Source organism: Chenopodium album, chromosome 5, assembly GCF_948465745.1.
Source record: "Chenopodium album chromosome 5, dcCheAlbu1.1, whole genome shotgun sequence".
Classification (NCBI taxonomy): Eukaryota; Viridiplantae; Streptophyta; class Magnoliopsida; order Caryophyllales; family Amaranthaceae; genus Chenopodium; species Chenopodium album.
The window spans coordinates 1,293,202-1,317,152 of record NC_137838.1 but is presented as its reverse complement, the minus strand read 5'-3'; the positions used below and the strand labels follow the sequence as shown (position 1 = coordinate 1,317,152).

Sequence of the window (23,951 nt, the reverse complement as noted above, 5' to 3'; positions counted from 1 at the left end):
AACAAAAAATTGTCTAATTTATAAAAATTGGCGAAAGATAATTATCTTTGACAACTTACTGATTTTTACTGAACTGAAATTATTTTATCGAACTGAACTTATTTTTACTGAACTGAAATTGTTTCTACTGAACTTAAATTATATTTACTGAATATTATTATTTAACATGAAGTGAACAAAGCCTAATTATATAAATTACGTTGACTTTGTTTTGTGATTTAGCATTAACTTGTTAAATACGTCTCCACGTCTATTTTTTAAATATAAAATGTTTATAACTTTTTTATTATAAGATCATTGAAGATCTTTATATTTGAAATATTTGTTGACAAACATGGCTAGCTACATAAAATGTGTTAGTTATATAGGGAAAAAAAGGTATATTGTTATGCGAAAATTTATTAGCTGGATTTAGGGCCTATTCTCATATACTGAACTCGGATGAACTGAACTGAACTGAACTGAACTGAATATTTTATAAGAGAAGGAAATTAGGAGCTGAACTGAACTGAACTGAGCTGAGCTGAACTGAATTAAAATAAACGTATGAGAACAGACCCTTATTTCGTTGTGTATTTCTCCATGGTATCAATTTTTTTAACAAAAGAGTTAAATACATCCAAATGATTATAAAAGGCAAATAAATACATCAAAAATCACATAAATTGCAACCGAGTTGAAAAAAGAATTGAGGTAGGATTTGAACTATTGCCATTTTCCAAAGGCAAACCCCATAAATGAAGGTGTGTGACTGTGGCCGTGTGGGTCACCCATTAGGACCATAAGCACCGCCAAAATGTCCTTCCTAAAGGTTTCCAAATTATTAAGTGTGAACAATATGTCATCATTTAGGTATATTACTGTATTAATTAGCTACTATTACTCTATTAGGTATTAGTTTGATTTAGTATGTGCTAAATACATTTGCTATTCAATTTCATACACTTCTATCTTTGTTGTGCAACACCATTAAACATTTTGCTCATCAACACAAAATAAAAAATATATTCTATTTACCACCATATAGTTGGTCATCCATTTGCCAATATTTTAATATCCTACCTCCATGTCTTTTAAGTCTATTTTTTTTTAGTTGAATTGAAATGACCTTATAATCATATAAAAATGTAGAAGAAAATAATAAAGGAGGTGGTAAATATGAGGATATATAGAAAAGGAACACAAGGTATAACTTTGACATCTAGAAAAAGACGTAGTGTATAGTAATTACCTTTTGCAATGAAATTAACCTTATTTTGAGATATTTAGAATTTACCACTAAGAGCAATTTGACGCCTATCAAATATCTTTTCCTTGAAGGTATTTCATATTCCAAGATCCCTTGAACATTCTACATTTCTACTCATAATCATTCTACATTATTTATTCTTATACCATGGAAGAAGGCTTAACTCCCCCAACAACGTTTTTAAAACAACTTTGAAGACTGATACGCAACAAGTTATCATCAAAGGTAGTAGTGGAGCCCTTATTAAAGCATCTATATATAATTAACATCGACAACACCAAACTATTCATAATAGAGGAGTTTAACTAGAAAGCTCTTCAAATGTGGCATTCAGAACATTCAAATTAAATTGGAGGTGATAACCTGTCATCAAATCAATAGAAGACATTAGGACCGGGCAATCCTTTAATTTGGCTGATCAATCAAGCATATTATCGAAAACACTCGTTCTCGATCGATCTCCTCACTCAGTTTCACAATTTAAGTATCCAACACATCTACCAAGAGGAAAATCATGTTGCAAACTGAATCACTAATGGAGCCTATGGAGGCTAGCTATTTAGTACATTTGATAGTACGAAAATTGATTTATGTAATAACTCTAGCATTTTTACATGTTTTTCTTATGATAAATTAAGAATTTTCCTTGTTAGGAGGTTGGACACTTGGACTTAGCTTCTTCTTAATGATTATTTTTCTTACCTCTAAATAAAAGGTGAATGTACGTGACCTTTAAACAATCAAAAGTGTTTTACGTCTTCATTATTTATAAGGTGATATATATGTGTTGGATGCATTTCAATTGATAAATATACATTACAATTGAATTCAAATGGGAAATTTAGATATAATCTCAACAAATTGTGGATTCTCAACCATTTTCAACATGATGTGATCATGTGAGTAAGAAGCATATGATTTTTGAACATCGAATCAAATAGGCCATCAATTTGACTTTTTAATTCTGTTTAGCTGCATGTAAGTTCAGTAAACTAATGAACGTATGTCCCACACACACACACACAAATAATAATAATAATAATAATAATAATAAAAAGATATTTCTTCTCCAACCAAAATAAAGCAATATATCGAGAAAAGGGGCTCTTTTAGTCGCTTAAAGGTCATGCTACCAGAGTACCAGTGTTTTGTTAATATCGGTGGTTAAAGAGAGCAGATTGTGAGGAAAAAAAAAAACTCGGTAGTTCTTCTTTAATACTTGTACGTTTCTTATTCCAATTTCTGAATTTAGGTTATGTTTAGTTCACTCTATTATAATTATATCGAACTGTCGTTTAACTCCTTTGGTTAAACTGTAACCTTATATATGTATGCTAACTTTTTTAAGAAGAAACTACATTAAATGAGGTCTTATTAGATTTGAATTAATAAATACAGAGTATATATTTTACAAATATGTAATAATTTATAAAAAGTGGGAAGAAGTTTGGGGGGTTGTTCTTTAATCTGTTGTCAATTCATCAAGATCGTCACTTGATTTTCATGGGCTTTTCAATTTTTTGACATTTCAGCAAAATCCAAAACTAAATAAAGACAAATGAGTTATCTTAATCTTAATACTTGTTTAGTTGTACTATGTAGACTGTACTCGGTAGAGTATTTGAGCTTTGGCTAGTGATTTATACGAAGTATTAAGAAAAATATTGTTTATGAGTACATAGCTAGGGCAAGATCTATAAAAGTATGGAGTACACTACACAAAATTATATGGGCAATTACGGTTATGTTCTCTTCAGCTTAATTTCAGTTCAGTTCAATTCCTAATTTCCTTCTCTTATAAATAATTTAGTTTAGTTCAGTATAGTTCAGTTTAGCTCGATCAGTTCTGTAAATCAGAACAGACCCTAAATTTTTTACTTTTTTGATATCCAAGCTTAACAAAAGATCAAAATGACTACAAATAGAAGCTAATTCTCCAAAACATATTCACTTATTGAAACTTTAATGATACCTTTCCGCATTATTATAACTTTCACTATCCAACTTACATTGTACAATTTTCATTTAAAAAAAAAATATTCACTTTCACTATACAACTTACATATTATGAGTTTCATTGAAAAAAAAATTACATACATATAATAATATGGAATCATATATATATTGAATTTTTAATGTGTGATTGTCTTTTTAGACGTAGATTCTCAATTTTTTTTTTATTGTTATTATTTTTACATAAGAATATTCCTATTTTTTTTAAGGGTTGTCCATTTTATAAAATTTATTAAATATGGCTGTCCATTAATAAATAAAAGGAATTATGTTCTTGATCGAATTGATTATTTAAAATCAATTTGCACAATTTGTCTCCCATTTACAGAAACAGCCAAAATTACAAACATATAATATTCTTTTCTTTATTTGTTTTAATTTTTTGGGCCTTTTGGATATTGGCTGATAATTGATTGATTATAAACGGTCTAGATCATGCTGCATCTATCCCATTTTTTATATGGTGTATAGCCTGCTTTCTTATATTATTTGAATTATATATTTAGCAAAAATTATAATAATATAAATATACTGAAAACTAGAGTATAATTTTACTTTATATTTGAAAATTGGAGATGTGAGTTTAACTTTTTAACTATTCAATCATGTGAGCTAATCATCATCTCTCATGAAAATGATAATTAGTGAAATATAATAAATAATAAATTAAATTAAGTAATACAAAATGTATAATGAAGGTTTAGTATAGAAGTAATTATAACACTAATATATGAAACATGATATGGAAAAATTATCAACAAACATAATCCAACTTAGGTAGGTTGATAATTAATGTACCAAAGAAAATAATTGGCTTAAGGATTAGATAAACAAAGTGAATCAGACGTAGTAGATGTATAATTCAAAAATAAAATAAAAAGAAGCATAAGAATCTTATAACATGGATGCAATGTAGAATAGTTTATTGAACAAGAACATGATTAAGTAGTTAAATACAACCATTTGACTTGATTTTAAAAGGTCGGATATAATATACATACTAAGTATATCCTAATCTAAATTGGATTAAGTGACTTTAGTTATAATTATAGGCTATGTTTAGTGTTTAGTTCACCTTATTTTTGTTAATTTGACCTATAATACTTTCTTTTTTTTTTATGTACATTAATTCATAGCAAACAAAATAAATTAAATGGAATATTACTCGTATTTAATTTGCATGTGAGTAGTTTTCAAATATATGATTTTGAGGACATGATTGACATTATTTATCAATCTTGAAGCCAACATGCTCATGGTTGTGAAATACAAGTACAATCTTTATTATTAGAACAAATAATCCGTTCTTTTTAATAAATAGTAAAGTTAATAGGTTTATAAAGGATCATACAAAATCTACAAAAAAAATTCAAATTTAACAAATACATAACATATTAAATCAAATTTAAATTTCTTTCATAAAAATTAAGATCATTGAGTTGATCTTGCACTGTGAAACAAATAATCCATAATACTCCAAGATTCCTAGGTTTCCTAGCAAGATATTATAATAAATGCTAAGTAGTATATGTATCAATAGAATAATAATAAATCAATGGATCAATAGAAATTTAAAATGACCTTTGATAACATGAAATACTAGTATATTGTTTTTAGACCCTGGAATACTGAGATAGGTCCCAACAACATAGCCCACTTGCACTTTGTGGGCTTGAATCGTTCTACATTTTTTTTTTGTTTTTAAAATCTCATTATCATTTTTTTGTAGACTTGAATTTCCATCACTTTACATTCACTCATATCATTGTCCTTAAAAAACTTGTGCTATATCTGCTCAAAATTATGTGTCAAAAATAATAAAACGCATGTGAGTCACTCGTCATACAATATTTCCCATCCACAGCAGCAATAGTAGTGTACGGTGTACCCTCCTAGTCTCGTATTAGTATAACCGTATAATACTTTACGGTGAAAAATTATTATATACATACGAGCGTACGGTATACCCAATGGTATTTGTTTGTTCATTTGATGATAAAATGAATAATAAATACTATCATCAAAATGAGCAAAAAATACTCTTTGGTGCACCGTGCACCCGGGTGTGTAAAACAATTTCTACTCAAAATTTAATATGCATCTGATAAATACTAGTATAATACGGAGTAATTGTTACGGAGTATGTATTTACGTACCAAGTTAATCTTGACTTAGAGGAAAGGAAAGTATCTTTTAACCATTAGCTTAAAGTTTTAATATCCTTGTCTTTTTCCACTCATCCAAATTGTCTAGCTTATCAACTTGAATTAGTTAAATAAAAAATATTGTTCTATCTATAATTAATTTTTCTATCTATCCTGTCATTTACTACGCATCATCAATAGAAGAGACAAATTTTATAAGAAACTTGAGTCATGTGAATTAAAAGCATAATTGCAAATGTAAGATACAAATCATAGACATTGTCCAACCCTAATACAGTAATACTAGTTCTAATACGTAGTAAATGGACTACTGTAAAATACGGAGCATATACTTTTCAAAAATAGTACAGTTAATTGTTTTTTTTTAATCAATTTTTATTGATTTTAAATTCTTTTGAGTCTTGTTATATAAGCATCATTTAGGGCCTGCTCACATTTACTCAACTGAACTGATTAAAGTTGAACTGAACTGATTAGAGCTAAACTGAACTGAATTTGAGTTGAAATGAATATTTTATTAGAGAAGAAAATTAGGACCTGAACTGAATTGATTGGAACTGAACTGAAATTACGCTAAAGTGTACAGACCCGTAGGCCCTATTTTTCACCTTATTTTTACTACATTGAGATTATTTTTAATGAATTGAAATTATTTTTACTAAGCCTAAATTAATTTTACTGATTAAAATTTATTTATATTGATTCTCTTTTTTTAGTTGTTCTTTGAAACAACTAATATTTATAGATTAAAACTTTTTTTTTTCCAAAGTGAAATTATTCTCACTTAATCAAACATTTATTTATTGACTTGAAATAATTTTTATTGTTACTTAATATTATTATTGTAAGGTGAAGGGAACATGCAATTATGGACTATTTTGCATCATTTTTTTTATTTACCAAATATCCATTTATTTATCCTACATTTGAAACTAACTTTATAAATAAAATTCGGTTTGGGAAAATAAATAAATAGAGTTTTCATTATTAATTGTACATTAAAATTATAATACACTCCCTTTAACACTTTTGCACTATTGATTCGATCCATTTTAACCAATGTTTGTGAATTATACATAAGGGGAAAAAAAATATAGTCTTGTGGGTAGAGGTGCCATTCGGGTCGAATTCGGTGAGGCGGGTCAAATTGGATTTCAAACTTGGAATCATGCTAAATTATTGTGTTCTTATGAGTTGAAATCTAAATTGGATATTTTTCGAGTTGGTTTCGGATCGGATCAGACAGGTTTTGACATCTCGATCTACTCGTGATACCAAATCGTAGCAATGAATAAATTATTATTATTCCTTAATTTATACAATTATACTTATTGATAATTAAAGGTATAATTGATTAAAGTTTTACATTGATATTTATGTCAAGCTCTAATACGTATAGCTACTTAAAAAATATATGAGAGGAGTATAAGTTCAAATAAATAAAAATCAACAAATAAAATTATTGTGCACCCGATCCACGCAGAACGAGATGACACTATTTCGAGGCATCAAAGCACAACGACCCGACTTGAAAAATATTTGATTCAGATTTAGACTCACTTGAACATAGTAATTAAACATTTTTCAACTTTAAAAATTTACTCGACCTGACCCGACCTCATCAGACCTGATCTGATTATTCGAATTGACACCTCACACTAGTGCTAGTAATACCAATATATAAACACTCGTCCATCGGCTCAATTGTTCACCAACACCAAAAGTGGCATCAATATAGTCATATTCCTTCTTTCTCTCTCCTCTCGGCCTCTCCACTAAAATATTCAACAATCTCCCATTTTTCTGGCAACAAGAGAGAGAAAAAATGGAGGACATTGATGATCTTCCTAAAAACCCAGCAAATTACACACCCCTCACTCCTCTTTGGTTCTTGGAAAGAGCTGCTACTGTTCATCCCACCAGAACTTCCATAATCCACGGCTCTCTTCGTTACACGTGGCTTCAAACTTATCATCGTTGCCGTCAATTTGCCTCCGCCCTTTCTCGCCGTAACATCGTTGCTGGTTCTACGGTAATCCTCATCTTCTCCATTTTTCATTTTTTTTTTTACTATTTTTTAGTTTAATTAAAATTAATTTACAGTAATTAGTTTTGATTTATCTGGTAGATGTTGTATTATTGAATTGAATTGAATTTATTTAAATTAAAAAAAAAAGTCAAAGGATAAGTACGAGTAGTTTTTGTTTTTTTTTTTTTTTTAATTTATTTTTTAATCGTGTTTTATTGCCTAATCTGTTATGGTGTATTCCTTAGGAAATTAAATTTAACATAAATTTAACATAAATATCAACATTTTACCATATACAGAAATACAGTAGTGCAAGTGTTTTGTTTACATAATGGACCGGGCCGGGTCAAGAGGTGATTCGGGCCCAAAGGGCTGAAAAAGGTTTGTTTAAACTCACTATTTCTGCCAATTCCAGGTGGAATCGAAATTTTAACTTTAGTTTGCCCAAATTCTTAAATGGGTCGGGCCGGTCGAACCCAGATTTATGGGCCAAATATTCTACTCAAACCCAGCTATTTTCGGGCCGGGCTGGGCTATCGTTGACTTTGCTATAGTCCTTATACGAAATACTCCATGGTCTGTATTAGTCCTGGTTATTGGGCGGGTCGGGTCGAAGAGGGTTACATTTTATAGGGTTAATATTAGGTCGGGCCAATGTGGTTCGTAGATTAATAGCGGGTCGATTATGGGCGGGCCTACAAAAAATCAATTAAAATAAATATTAGACAAAGTCATTTTTTATTCATGTATATATATGAATACTAATTTATCCATGTAGTTATTCTCACATTATCTATTTTCTTTATTAATTAAATTGGAATAATATTTTGGCCCTGCCCGTTAAAGATCCTATCCAGTAAAAGCCCTTTAAGTTTGACTCTGACCCTATTATCATTGGATTACTATATACTAATTTTGCTACATTTTGATTTTTACGCGATTTATATACTAATTTTAGACGATAATTATTTACAAATTTACTATAATTGTGTATTAAAACAAAATTATATACGTTTCATAATTAATAATATTAACAATAAAAGCTAGAAGTGAGAAACATTGTAGTGATTAATTAAAATTGGGACATTAGTAAAACTTGTAAAAACTTATTAGAGCGTATTTGAACTAATACCACGGAAAATACGTAAAGAATAGAGCCATATTGAATGATTGGTGTACGAAGGTCTTAGTTAGTAAGAGATCATTGTAAATTTTTTATATGATATTGATGCGTCACGAGATCTTGATAAGTATCATAAACCATAGAATTAAGTAGCTAATATTTGACTAAAAATGCTATTGAATAGTTGTATGAAAATAGGTGTTAGCTTTTGTTTTGCTGGAAAACTCAATGTATCAACTTTACTTTCGCCGCCTTTATGAACTGTGCTCCTTCCTAAATTTCGTGACTAAGTTGACAATCTTCTTGTCACAGTTATTTAATTAAAATTGAGGGAGTATATTCTAGTATTTAATTATTAATGATTTTGAGAAAGAGTTATTAGTTACAGTTATTGCATTTCATTTAATAAATACGAAAATTAATTAACGGTCTGCATATGACAAAGAATATGAAATGAGCTTTGTATAAGACAGAACACTGTAGTACTATTTATGGTGGTTATGCGAATTAATTCTGAGCTTTTAGCCAAGTTTGATTCATTTATTATTATTTTCTTACTCGTATTTAATTAAGTTTTGTTATTATTGTTCATATTAGGAGTAGTAAAGAAGTGTTGGGTTCCCTCAAAAAAAAAAAAATGTTGGATTGGATGGTATGAAAGGATCAAAATATTTACTCCTTTTTTTAGTTGGTCTGAACTTATACTTAAAATTTATATTAATTATGAAGTACATACATATTTAAATTTATCCTACATAATTCTGTAGTCACTTTTAAAAATTTATTGCTAATAAATGGGTTGAAGCATAATAAATTGGATTGACTGATAATTCTGGTGAAATAAAGCTTGTAATTAACTGATATCGAAAATCATTACTTCAGGAAAATTGTACTTGGAAAAGTTGGATGATGGATTGGTTTTGTGATTAGTGATAGCCAGCCCTTTGGTCTAGATTGTATTGGTTGGAAATCATTCATCGTGTTTGAGCTCTTGGCAATGTGTAGCATTTTAGACTTAGGCAACGGAGTTAATTATGTATTGTGGCTGAGTTCTTGGAGAGATTTTTATATACACTCGGGTGCATAGTGCTCCTAAGCTCATTCAATCATCAGATGAGCAAAAAATACCCTTGGGTGCATCATGCACTTGGGTGTATATAATAATATTCGGAGTACTTGAGTATGGGTTATATTTAGGTAGTTTACACCAAGGAAAATCATCTAAAATAAGAAGGTGAAATCATCAAGTTCATGTTGCTACATAAGCAATACATCCATTGCATTTAACTTTGAAAAACAGAGGTTGATAGGTCTCTAAAATGCATTTTGTCTTTGTGTGGTGATCCTTGAATCACATTTGTTTTTTCACTATCAAATTCTTCTGTAGCTGGAATGTTGCTAAATAAGTCTAGATTTTACAAACAGGTATCAATTATTGCTCCTAACGTTCCAGCCATATATGAGGCTCATTTTGGAGTTCCAATGTCAGGAGCAGTATTGAACACGGTAAATATACGGCTTAATGCACAGACTATTGCTTTCTTGCTTGGCCATTCTGCTTCAGAAGTTGTAATGGTGGACCAAGAATTCTTTACTTTGGCTGAGGAAGCATTGAAAATAGTGGCTGATACAAGCAAAGGCAACTTTAAGCTACCAATTTTGATTGTCATAGCTGATGAAAGTTGTGATCCTAAAGGACTCCAATACGCATTGAGCAGAGGTGCCATTGAGTATGAAAAGTTCATGGAGACAGGTGACCCAGAATATGCTTGGCAACCACCAAAAGATGAGTGGCAGAGTATTACACTAGGTTATACTTCTGGTACAACCGCAAGCCCTAAGGGTGTGGTCTTGCATCACCGCGGAGCTTATGTCATGGCCCTGAGTTGTGCTCTAGTCTGGAACATGACTGAGGGAGCTACTTACCTTTGGACTCTTCCAATGTTCCATTGTAATGGATGGTGCTACACTTGGACTCTAGCTGCTATGTGTGGGACCAGTATATGTCTTAGGCAGGTAATTCAATTTGCTTTCATCTGAACAGTTTTATATACACAGCCTTCACCTGTCCCCTCTTGAAATTGGAGTCCGCTATGTTTTAACTTTTGCTATACTCATTGTGTTCTTTTATATTGATTCTAAATGAGGGGTTATCTTTGCTTGACGGTCAGTTAATATTAGCAGCCTAGATATTCTAAATAGTGCAGTATGACGACATTGCATTTAGTAATTTTCCCTGCAGAAAAAGGCTTTGTCTAACCGCATGGCCTTTCTCTAGTAAGAATTTGGAAAATACATTTAAACTTTTTGCTGCTTTCTGTAGAACTAGCTAATGTTATAACTTATTATGTTTTTGAGTTATAATGTTGTGTTTTATTATGCCATTATCTCTTTAATAATAACGATTAATGATTCAATTAGTATACCATAACTGATAACTCAGTAGGTCCTTCATGCTCATGGTGGAGAGTGGAGAGTTGGAGACATTCATTTTATAATTAGAATGAAAGGTTTTGAAACTTTTGTATTGCAAAAAACTAAATTAAGAGGTATTGGGATAATGTTGTATGTTTTCTCATTGATAATATTCATTGTTGGGATTAAGAGTAACCTTTCAAATGACAAATCTAATGGAAGGCAATTTAACTGGGGTACATTGTAACAGCATGTCTGTAAATCTGTGTTGAATTTACCATCAATGTGATGGTTGTGTTTGTATTGTTTGGCTTGTAAACTCATCAGTTCTAGGGGCTTCTGTGATAGCTGCTTTAAAATTTATATTGCCTTTCTAAAATAACAGTTTATTGACTTAGAATTGCATGCTTTTTTGAGAAAGAATACAAAAATTAGTTGCAAGTGTAACTCAGCATGATTTTACATTCCAAAATTCTAGTATGTTTATGTTATTTTCATTTGGACATTTCCTGTATACTTGTATAGTAATATATATTTGTGCCTTACTTGTACACTTCTTTGTGGCCTTTCTATTCTAGGTGACTGCTAAGGGAGTTTACCAAGCCATCGCCAAACACAAAGTAACTCATTTCTGTGCGGCTCCTGTGGTGCTCAACACTATTGTCAATGCCAAAAAAGAGGATAAAATCCTTCCTCTACCACATGTTGTGCACGTCATGACGGCTGGTGCTGCCCCGCCTCCCTCTGTGCTCTTTGAAATGTCCCGTATTGGCTTCCGTGTTGCCCATACGTATGGGCTTTCTGAAACTTATGGGCCCTCTACTATATGTGCATGGAAGCCTGAGTGGGACTCTCTTCCTCCAGAAGAACAAGCTCGCCTTAATGCAAGGCAAGGTGTTAGGTATGTTGGTTTAGAAGGTCTTGACGTTGTCAACACTCAAGACATGAAACCGGTACCCGCTGATGGGAAGACTGTTGGGGAAATTGTTTTCCGAGGGAACGCAGTGATGAAGGGATATTTAAAGAACCCCAAAGCTAATGCAGAGGCTTTTGCAAATGGGTGGTTCCATTCCGGGGACCTAGCTGTGAAACACCCCGATAACTATATTGAAATTAAAGACAGATCAAAGGACATTATCATATCTGGTGGTGAAAATATTAGTAGTGTGGAAGTAGAAAATGTTATGTACTTTCACCCGGCTATATTGGAGGTATCAGTGGTTGCAAGACCTGATGAGAGGTGGGGGGAGTCCCCCTGTGCATTTATCACGTTGAAGCCGGAAGTTGATCAATCGAATCAGCAGCGTCTGGCTGAGGACATTATGAAGTTTTGTCGGGCCAAGATGCCCGCTTACTGGGTTCCAAAATCTGTTGTATTTGGTCCTTTGCCAAAGACTGCAACGGGAAAGATACAGAAGCATGTATTGAGAACAAAAGCTAAAGAGATGGGACCTGTGAAGAAGAGTCGACTGTAAGTGTACCCTCTGATGTTTTACCTTTGTTGAGTTTGTTCTTATTCTCTTTTCTATATTTTATTTAATTATTGAAATAAGTAGCAATAAAATGTGCTTAGTGTTTTACAACATTGTCCGATCCTACCCCGCCCCTTCCCAGGTAAAAAGGCACAAAAGAAGGCCTGTTCTTTGTACAACATTGTAAAAATTTATGTTTTGTGTTGTTATTGATTGAACTATCTTTACTACATATTTGTAATGGTGATTTTGATAATGATATATGAGAATTGAAATTCAGTGTGTGGATTTGGTAACTGGATGGGCAATCCAGGAACCGAGTAGCATTGATCGAGAAGCACCATTCAAATAAAATAATTAAGATAGGCTTTAATTTCTTTTATCATTCATAGTTTTGTAACCTGCATTGGTAATCATTGTACTTCGTATGATTGGTTTTGAGAAGTTGCTTCTGTAGTAGTGTATGAGTCACTAGGTCAAATGATCGTTGTGGCGGTGATTGTGGTGAATCTGGTGGTACTTAGGCTAGTTTGCGGTGTATGGTGTTTTTGGTGTTACCTCGTCAAATGATTGGTGGTGTGTTGTAGACAGTTGTGATGGTTGGGATGTGCAAAATTTGGCACCTCTAGCGAGGAATGTATTATTACTCGTGCTGTATGTAGTTACAAGTACATAAGTTGGCCAGACTCACACGAGTCCCAGAAGGTACTGATCGGAATCACGACTGAACTCCTTCCTTGGTTCAGGGAGACTAAACGATTAGACTTGAATAACTTATCATTACTGTTAATTTGTTACGGATTTAAGACTTGGAGATCCATGACTAAATAAAGATTTAAATGAACAATGATAGAAAGGAACTACAAACTACTGAGCTACAACTAGTGTTGTTGCCTTTGTAAAAAAAAAAAAAAAAAAAAAAAAAAAAAAAAAAAAAAAACCTAGTGTTGTTGCCTTGATCCTTTAGAATAAGTTCAGTTTAGTACAATTCAGCTCTAATAAATTCAGTTCAGTTCAGCTCAGAATTTCCTTCTCTATAAAATATTCATTTCAGCTCAGTTCGGCTCTAATAATTTCAGTTCAATAGAATTTAGTTCAGTTCAGTTCAGCTCTAATAAGTTAAGTCCAGTGCAGTTCATTTCAGTCAATGAGAACAGACCCTTAGTATATTTTCTTTTCGTAGACGAATAATATGGATTATAGCACTTGATTGCTTACTCAAAAGTATTAATAATTGCATATACTACGTATTTAGATTTAGTTTATAATGACACCCCTTCCTCATATAATAAGGACCCTTTACTCCAAATTAGCTCATACAATTATGAGTAATAGAATTTATTAATCTACAAATGATGATTTGAACCATCAACGTCGTAACCTAGAATTCTCCACAATTAGTAAATTATAACTTAGAAGCTCCACACAAGACTAGAAAACCAAGATAAAGAAAGTCGAAGATAGACATCAAAGTCAAATTTAGACTATTCTATGCAAAAACACAAGTAATTAGTATACTCGAGTCATAAAGTTCAAAGTAGTCATTATTTAATCAAGGAAAAAAAACATAGAATAGGTGCTAATCAAAGTGACAAGCAACTTAAAAGAAGGATCACTGGATCACCAAGAGTCCTAGATTAACATGTTCTCTTATTAATTAGACCTTATCACTTTAGGCCTGGTCCGATAAGCTTTGCAAAGATGAACCAAAGCCCAATTTTCCACTTAGCTTGAAGTTGACTCGACCACATAGAATTGGCTGGTCTAGGCTCTATACGATAAACATGTTCATTTTTAATACCAAGTATTAATATGGTTCATAGATGGCAAAATTCCCACCCCAAAATGTCCTTTAGTAGGATTAATTTCTTTTAACATGTTACGGGGTTAAATGATCTATTATCTATATACTGTAAAAGAAGCTTTAAAGTATAACCCCCCAACCCTCCCTCAAATAAATAAATTTTTTTAATATGACATGGCGTGAAAATTTTCTACAAACGAAAATTCTACAGTAAACGACGTGTATCGCTATGTACCACTAAAGCAACGTACCGTAATGTACCACTATTAATTAAATATATTTTATATTTATTTTATTTTAAAAACATGATTCAACTCTAGCTGAGATGGTAAATTGTATTATTGTTTTGATTTGTGGTTTAAGGATCAAATCTATATACTTACCATACAATTTTTTTTTTACTTTTTAATTTACACCTAGAGATTAGATAAAAATTATATTGTATAAGGAAATCAATGACATTATAAATGTCAAATCTATATCAATTTTCTTCCCCACGTATATATTCTTCACCAATTTTGATTTTTTTTTCTTTTTTTGGGGTGATGAGGACTTCACCAATATAATTGTGATAATTGTAAGGAAATTCATTAAAAGCAGATATTTTTCTTTGTAAACCTTTCGGTCTCCATAATTCGTATTAGGTAGTTGTTTCAATTATTTTTTTGATGAGAGTAGTTGTTTCAATTAAAAGACTTTGGCTCCTCAGATTAACCAGCCAAAGCAATCTATTGAAGAATAAAACTAAAAAAAAATGTATAATCATAATAAATCGAAGGTATGAAAAGCAGCACTAATCAATTTGATTATCTTTTTTTTTTTTAATGATATTTATTCAGTATTGAAATTTTATTTGGGTTTATATTAAATCTGTTACAATGGCTACCAAATTATTGTAGCCATTGAATATAAATCAGGATTTTAAATTAATGAGAAGGAGAGATTGAAATTAACAAAAACAATTAATTTATACTTAGAAATACTGATTAGGGTAACATTTTAGATTGATGAACGGAGAGATTGATATTAAAAAAACCAATAAATCAGAATCTTCAAATCTGTTGAATAATGTTATTCCCAAATTATAATTTGCTTCCATCTTTAATTGTGATGAACGAAAAAAAAAAGTGAAGGAGATAGGCAGAATGAGAGATCAGGGTAGGATAGAAACAAGAAAAATACTGAGAAAAAAAAATAGAAGGGGTTAAGTGTTTTTTTTTAAAACTTCACAAAAAAAAAATAAAAAAAAAAAAAAACAATATCCAACTAAAGGATATAAATTTAAAAGGAATCTAAAAGGGATAAAAAAAAATTTTAAAAAAAAAATCCTAATACATAGCGGTACATATCAGTTACAGTACATAGCATTGCACGTCATGTACTGTAGACTCTTCCTAGTTTTGATTCATTCAAATCTTTATATTTTTTAATATATAATCCTATATTTGGGGAACCATAAGGATAGGGATATAACTCAATATAAGGTCAACAATACATTGACTCGTATCAAATATTATCTTTCAAAGATAACTTTAACATCTACATATAAAGTTAAGCTAATTGACATCTATATCACATATCTCAATTTAATATACTGCGTATTTGTTTTTATATAACCTCGAAAATTAAAGTAAATGTGTGTTTGTATCTATAATCACATATTGAACAATTCAAATCTAAATTTTTTCAAATATAAAATTGTGTATATAGGGAATCATATAGATAGTGATCATTATAATTCAATACCAGGTGATCAATACTTGTATTAGGGATCACCTTCGAAAAATGACTTAATACCTACAGTCCTACATGCTAGCTTAACCAATTGACATTATCCACATCTCGACTTAAACCTATAAATACGAGACACAAATTAAATTGTAAAAATAATCCCAAGAATTGAAGATGCAAGACGGCATTGCATGTGTTAGGTTAATGATAGATGAGATCTCAAGCTATCTATATCTCTTATTATATTTTATCTTTTAACATATAATATATGTGTAGACGACACTACTCTTCAATCTGTATAAAAGCGATGGATATGATCTTATATTAAATGTAGCTATGTATTATTGTGAGGTTGCGGTGTTTGAGCGATATATCCATCACTATACCAAGTCTAAGGTTCCCATGCAAATTGGAATGGAATTGATGATAAGAATTTGGGTTTATTATATTATACTTTAGCTTAGTTGGCATAACTATCTTCTCTATCCACAATCCTATTCATTGATGTGAATATACAAAAATAAGTTATGTACACAAATAAAGTAACGAATCTCTTCAAAGACCTCACGAATATAGCCGTACTTGGTCCGGCAGAAAGGGTTATATGTACTCTATATCTCATCATCTTGAGGTTATGCGATCAAATTACACTAAGGATACTTTAGGGGTGGAAATTCTCTTACATGTTCTCCTCGTTTTTAAGGGGTTTGATCATTAATCCTGGTCGGGTGACCTGTATGAAGTTTCAATTTGATATGATATAACACTTTAGCCTCATAAAACAACAACAAAAACAAAGTCTTAGTACCAAAATGATTTGAGGTCGACTCAAAAAATATACAAATAAAAAATAAAATAAAAACTATTGCGTGCTGGAAGATTATTGCGGGTTGTATATTGTGTGATAGTCAATAATAGGCCTTGTAAATTACAACGAATGAAAAAAAACATAGTAGATTTTATTTTAAATTTAAGTACTTGTATAATTTTAGACATCGAGTATACGTAAAGAATAAAAGTAACAATATGAAAAGGGAAAGAAACAGCAAAACAATCATATGATATAATTGAATCTGAACACGGAAGAGAAGGGAAAATCTAGAATCATCTTATATCTATAATTTTTTCAACAAGGGTGCGTAAATTATGAAATAGACATCATAAAATTCATATCTATACTTAGGTGTGACAATTATCAATAACACTAATACATGCAATTAACTTTTTGTTAAGTTTTACAAGATTACATACAGTTAAATTTAAGTACATCCTAAAGTAACACAGGACACATAACATTAGTAAGGGGCCAATGGGGTATCAAATAATGATCAACAACCTTGCTTTGTCAAACAACTCACCATCCAAAACTTATGAAGCATCAACTTATAAAATTGACAAGAAAATTATCAAAGGTGGTTGAAATTACTCATTAGCATCTTGAATTTAGATCGACCGTTATGCATGGATGTGGCTTTTGTGGAGATGAATAGATGGGCCTTATTTATATTCCTTTTTTTTTTTTTTTTTTTTTAAATTCTTTCTTTTAATCTTATCTAATCCCAAAAAATTTCTCATAATCTTGTATTTGGAGGGTCCCAAACCCCCTTTAAAATCTTATGTGTTTGGACTATGGGCTAAGGTTAGGCCCACAATTGGTAGTTAAGTCCATTTTCATTTTTTTTTAATTATTTTTTATTCTTTCTTTCGTGTTAAAAATAAACATTTATGTGGATGATGCCATGATGGTTGGATTGATACAAAATCCTAGTTTTTGGATCAGCTTCCATTACAGACAACATGGTCCAGGTTGCTGTTAGTCTGGTAGTTGAAGGCTCACCCCCTGTCTCCTTCATCTTCGTATTATATGATAACGTCGTAAAATTAGAGAATTTATATATCTATACTAACAAGTAATTCTTAAAACACATACACCAGACGCCACGTTATTCCATACACTTAAATAATATTATTTTTCATGAAGTATGTTGTTTCTTTCATGCTACACACTAATTTAGTATTTCTATGACTATCATAGTTTACGTACTTTTTTCATCTCGATCTCCCAAATAAACGCTCCATTTTTCTCATAAGTAAAGACGTGAAGCAATCACGCATATGAATTTTAAAATTAATATATTGCAACATAATAATTTGTGCATCATACGGGAGAAAAAGCTAGTAATCTATGAAAAACTTTTAACCCTAGCCAGCCATCAATTTCATGGCCAACTAGATTAGATCAAACATATACAATTATGTAATGGCTCATGTAAAGATTAACTACATGATTAGATGATTGCATGTATTTTGGATAGGAAAGCCGTCTGTTAGCTAAAAGGACGTGCAACTTTACGTGTAAGAAATACTTTAGTAAGTCCCTACCAAAATTACTATGGGAATCAAATTAAATGGATCAAGTAGTGTTAAATAGAATAGTAGAACACACTAATTCATTAAAAGTATATGGAGTCTCCAAAAAAAAAAAAAAAAAAGTATTAAACATTTTTTTTCTACTTTATTGGAAAATATTGAGCATATATGATACAAAATATTATGCATGTCTAGATAGCTGAGACAAAGGTTAGCGAAAAAATAAAGTTAAATTGAGGTTAATTTTTTATTTATTTAATTTTTAAACGGTATGATATGATGGCTCTTCCGATCCCATCACAAAAAGGAGATTGATGATTGAATTCCCCCTCCCCCCTCCCTCCTACTCGGGGGAAGGGGATATGAAGGGATTAGCCGTCCCTCCACTCCTAATTAATTCTCGAAGCACAAATATTGAAATGCATATATGAGCACTCTATGTAGTAATTTTTTCAATTATACTTTTACTTTCAATATGAAAGTGATAACAAGGTTATTTTAATTTAATTTTTAAACAATTTTTTTTTTTAAAAGACGGCGGCTCACGTCGTTTACTCATTTGGATAAAAAGAGAACATTTGTCAAATAGATATCGAATTCCAATAGGTCCATAATGTCTTAAATTATGACCACAATTCTCTCTTCCTTTCATTACTTGTTGTCATTAGTCCAAATGAGCAAACTTTACTTGACTACTTTTTAAAGCAACAATTATTATAACAAAAGATCTCAAACATTATACTATTTAGCTTTAATTTGGATAAACAACTTTTATTAAGCTAAGATTCGCAAATTTTATATGCTATTATTCCTAATGGAATTCTTTTTATAATACTTTCATGGGTAGTTTATTTTAATTTATTATTTTGAAATGTAAATTACATTAAACGAATAAATTTGAGCATGTAAATAGTGTAAAAGTCAACATATGTGATTCAATATTATTCATAATATCACAAGTTTAATATTTTCAAATAGCTTTGTATGGTCACGACTCTTGTGGATAGAAAAAGATCCGCGGTAGGTTTTCATGGTAATTTCTCTAGGCAGTCGCCGGCCTATCACCAACCATTGATAAAAGAAAAAAAAATGATTTGTAAATGCTTATGTATAAGTATAGCCTCCCATAACAAGTAAATGACGATGAAATAATTAAAAGTTTAATGCTTCCCATGATTTACCAGTTGATTTTGATGCGTAACCAACTTGAGGAAAACAGAATGAGTTTACCAAAGAAATTTTAGAGTTTTTGTCCCCTTCGAATATTAATTCAATTCGTACCTAAGACTAGAGTAGACATTAAGTTAGACCTTTAAAAGGTATGTGATGAAAATAAATAAAGAAAATAAAAGACCATCATTTGATTTTTAATTTATATCCATACAATTTTAAGGACTTCATTTAATTTATAAAACATAGAATAGAAATTAGAATGTATATAGAGCAAATTATTGGCCTATATATCCCATCTTTCAACCACTTGACGCTAATTGTCCCACTTGATATATATTAATGGCATGCATGCTTAGTTCGATCAATTGGTAGTAGTGGTTGATTGCATATTCCTAATTTCAATTAAAGTTTGCCAAGCTTAGCTTAATTTATAAGCAAATATGTTACATGAGCATTTGTTATATGCATTCCCACTAGGAGTACTTTGAGGGTGCAGGATCCGATCCCTAGTCTGGTAATTCTCTACCCTCTCAGCCTCCCCCCCCCCCCCCCCCCCGACCCTAATTTATAAAGTTTGAAGCAGCGAAAGCAAGACCATTCTTTCTAACCACAAAAAGATAAATACAAAGTACGAAATAAATGTTTGTTAAAATTGAGTTACGTACGACTGTTTAAATATACACATACAGGCCAAAACCTCCAAAATTTCTCAAAAAGCGTGGATATTAGCCTTCAATTTTGAAATTTTTTGACTTTTTCACCCAGAATTAAAAATTGTCAAACCATGGTCCCTAATACCCTCCGGGAGTCCAATTGCCTGGGTGGAACCATCCAATTTGCCTTTAAACGACCAATTTATCGGTTTACAAAACTTGCACCGATTTCATTAACTCAAGCTTACCACAAACATTTATGACAACATATAATGATCATATATGGTTCCAAATGACATTATATGACCCCGAGATGTATCCCCTAAAATATTAAGGCTTTTTGACAACTGTCACGAAACCTCCAAATTTCTCAAAAAGCGTGGATATTAGCCTTCAATTTTGGAAATTTTTTACTTTTTTCGCCTGGAAATAAAAATTGACGAAATATTTACCATGGTCCCTAATACCCTCTGGGAGTTCCATTGGGTGGGTGGAACCATTCAATTTACCTTTAAACGGCCAATTTACCGGTTTACAACTTGCACCGATTTCATTAACTCAAGCCCCCACGAACATTTATGACAACATATAATGATCATATATGGTTCCAAACGGCATTATATGACCCCGAGATTCATCCCCTAAAATCTCAAGGATTTTCGATACCGAGCCTCGAAACCACCAAATTTTCTCAAAAAACGTGGATATTAGCCTTAAATTTTGGAATTTTTTTACTTTTTTTCGCCTATAACTAAAATTTGCCGAAATTTTTACCATGGTCCCAAATACAATCCGGGAGTCCAATTAGACGGGTGGAACCATCTAATTTACCTTAAAATGGCGAACTTACCGGTTTACAACTTGCACCGATTTCATTAACTCAAGCCTACCAAGAACATTTTTGACAACATATAATGATCATTTATGGTTTAAAACAGTATTATATGACCCAGAGATGTATCCCCTAAAATCTCAAATCTTTTTGACACCTGGCCTTGAAACCTAAAAAATTTCTCAAAACGCGTGGATATTAGCCTTCAATTTTGGAATTTTTTAACTTTTTTTCGCCCGAAAATAAAAATTGCCAAAATGTTTACCATAATCCCTAATACCCTCCGGTAGTCCAATTAGATGGGTGGAACCATCCAATTTGCATTTAAATGGCCAATTTACCGGTTTAGAACTTGCACTTATTTAATTAACTCAAGCCTACCACGAACATTTATGACAACATAAAATGGTCATTTATGGTTTCAAATGTCATTATATGACCGCGAGATGTATTCCCTATAATTTCAATACTTTTTGACACCGGGCTCTAAACCTCCAAAATTTCGCAAAATGCGTGGATATTAAATTTCACTTTTGGAATTTTATGACTTTTATTCGCCCGGAAATAAAAATATAGCCGTAATGTTTACAATGTTCCCTAATACCCTTCGGGAATACACCTGGCTGGGTGGAACCATCCAATTTGCCTTTAAACATCCAATTTATCGATTTACAATTTGCACCGATATCATTAACTCAAGCCCACCACGTACATTTAAGACAACAAATAATGATCATATATGGTTCCAAACGACATTATATGACCCTGAAATGTATTCCCTAAAATTTCAAGACTTTTCGACACCGGGCCCCGAAATCTCAAAAAATTCTCAAAAAGCGTGGATATTGGACTTCAATTTTGGAATTATTTAACTTTTTTTGCACGGAAATAAAAATTGCCGAAATGTTTACCATGGTCACTAATACGCTCCAGGAGTCCAATTGGGTGGGTGGAACCATCGAATTGAAACAGTCAATTTACTGATTTACAATGCAACTTGCACTGATTTCATTAACTCCAGCCTACCACGAACATTTATGAAAACATATAATGATAATATATGGTTCCAAACGGCATTATATGACCCCGAGACGTGTTCCCTAAAATCTCAAGGTTTTTCGACACCGCACCCAACCTCAAAAATTTCTCAAAAAGCGTAGATATAAGCCTTCAATTTTGTAATTTTTTGACTATTTTTTGCCAGGAAATTAAAATTGCCGAAATTTTTACCATGGTCCCTAATACCCTCTGGGAATCCATTTGGGTGGGTGTATCCATCCAATTTGCCTTTAAACGGCCACTTTACCGGTTTACAACTTGCACCAATTTCACTAAATCAAGTCTACCACAAACATTTATGACAACATATAATGATCATAAATGGTTCCAAACGGAATTATATGACCCAGAGATGTATCCCCTAAAATTTCAAGGCTTTTCGACACCGGGCCTAGAAACCTCCAAAATTTCTCAAAAAACATGGATCTTAGCCTTTAATCTTGGAATTTTTTGACTTATTTTCGCCCGGAAATAAAAATTTCCCGAAATATTAACCATGGTCCCTAATACCCTCCGATAATCCATTTGGGTGGGTGGAACCATCCAATTTGCCTTTAAATAGTCAATTTACCGATTTAGAACTTGCAACGATTTCATTAACTCAAGCCTACCACTAACATCTATGACAACATATAATGATCATATATGGTTCCAAACGGCATTATATGACCCCCAGATGTATTCCCTGAATTCTCAAGATTTTGCGACATCACGCCCCGAAACCTCCAGAATTTTGCAAAAAACGTGGACATTAGCCTTCAATTTTAGAAATTTTTGACTTTTTTTTCGCCAGAAAATAAAAATTGCCGAAATGTTTACCATGGTCCCAAATACCCTCTGGTAGTTCAATTAGATGGGTGTGTGGAACCGTCCAATTTGCTTTTAAAGGCCCAATTTACCGCTTTACAACTTGTACCGATTTCATTAACTCAAACCTACCATGAATATTTATGACAACAAATAGTGATTATAAATGGTTCTAAACGACATTATATTATCCAGAGATGTATTCCCTTGAATCTCAAAGTTTTTCGATACCGGGCCCATTAAACGCCCAATTTACCGTTTTACAACTTGCACCGATTTCATTAACTCAAGCCTACCACGAATATTTATGACAACAAATAGTGATCATATATGGTTCTAAACGACATTATATTACCCAGAGATGTATTCCCTCGAATATCAAAGCTTTTCGACACCGGGCCCGAAACCTCCAAAATTTCTCAAAAAACGTGGATATTAGCCTTTAATTTTGGAATTTTTAGACTTTTTTTCGCCCGGAAATTATAATTGCCGAAATGTTTAACATGGTCCCTAATACCCTTCGGGAGTCCAATTGGGTAGGTGGAACCATCCAATTTGCCTTTAAACGGCCTATTTACCGGTTTATAACTTGTACAGATTTCATTAACTCAAGCCCACCACGAACATTTATGACAACAAATAATGATCATATATGGTTCCAAATGGAATTAAATGACCCCTAGATATATCCCTTAGAATTTCAAGACTTTTCGACACCGGGCCCCGAATCCTCCAAATTTTCTCAAAAAGCGTGGATATTAGCCTTCAATTTTGAAATTTTTGTCTTTTTTTTCGCCGAGGAAATAAAAATTGCCGAAATGTTTACCATAGTCCCTAATACCCTCCGAGAGTCCAATTGGGTGGGCAGAACCATCCAATTTGCCTTTAAACGACCAATTTACCGGTTTATAACTTGCACCTATTTCATTAACTCAAGCCTACCACGAACATTTATGACAACAAATAATGATCATATATGGTTCCAAATAGCATTATATGACTTGAGATGTATCCCCTTAAATTTCAAGCCTTTTCGACACTGCGCCTTGAAACCTC

General features: G+C 31.9%; 1 protein-coding gene across 1 annotated transcript; it reads left to right on the top strand.

Moving 5' to 3' along the window:
* Window positions 1–7,133: 7,133 nt before the first annotated feature.
* LOC145631433 (acetate--CoA ligase CCL3-like) lies at window positions 7,134–12,745 on the top strand. The gene is made up of 3 exons (XM_081683502.1): window positions 7,134–7,459; window positions 10,005–10,595; window positions 11,573–12,745. Exons 1-3 carry the CDS (start codon window positions 7,253–7,255, stop codon window positions 12,467–12,469), a joined length of 1,695 nt encoding a protein of 564 aa, XP_081539628.1. The 5' UTR covers window positions 7,134–7,252; the 3' UTR covers window positions 12,470–12,745.
* The last annotated feature ends 11,206 nt before the right edge of the window (window positions 12,746–23,951 follow it).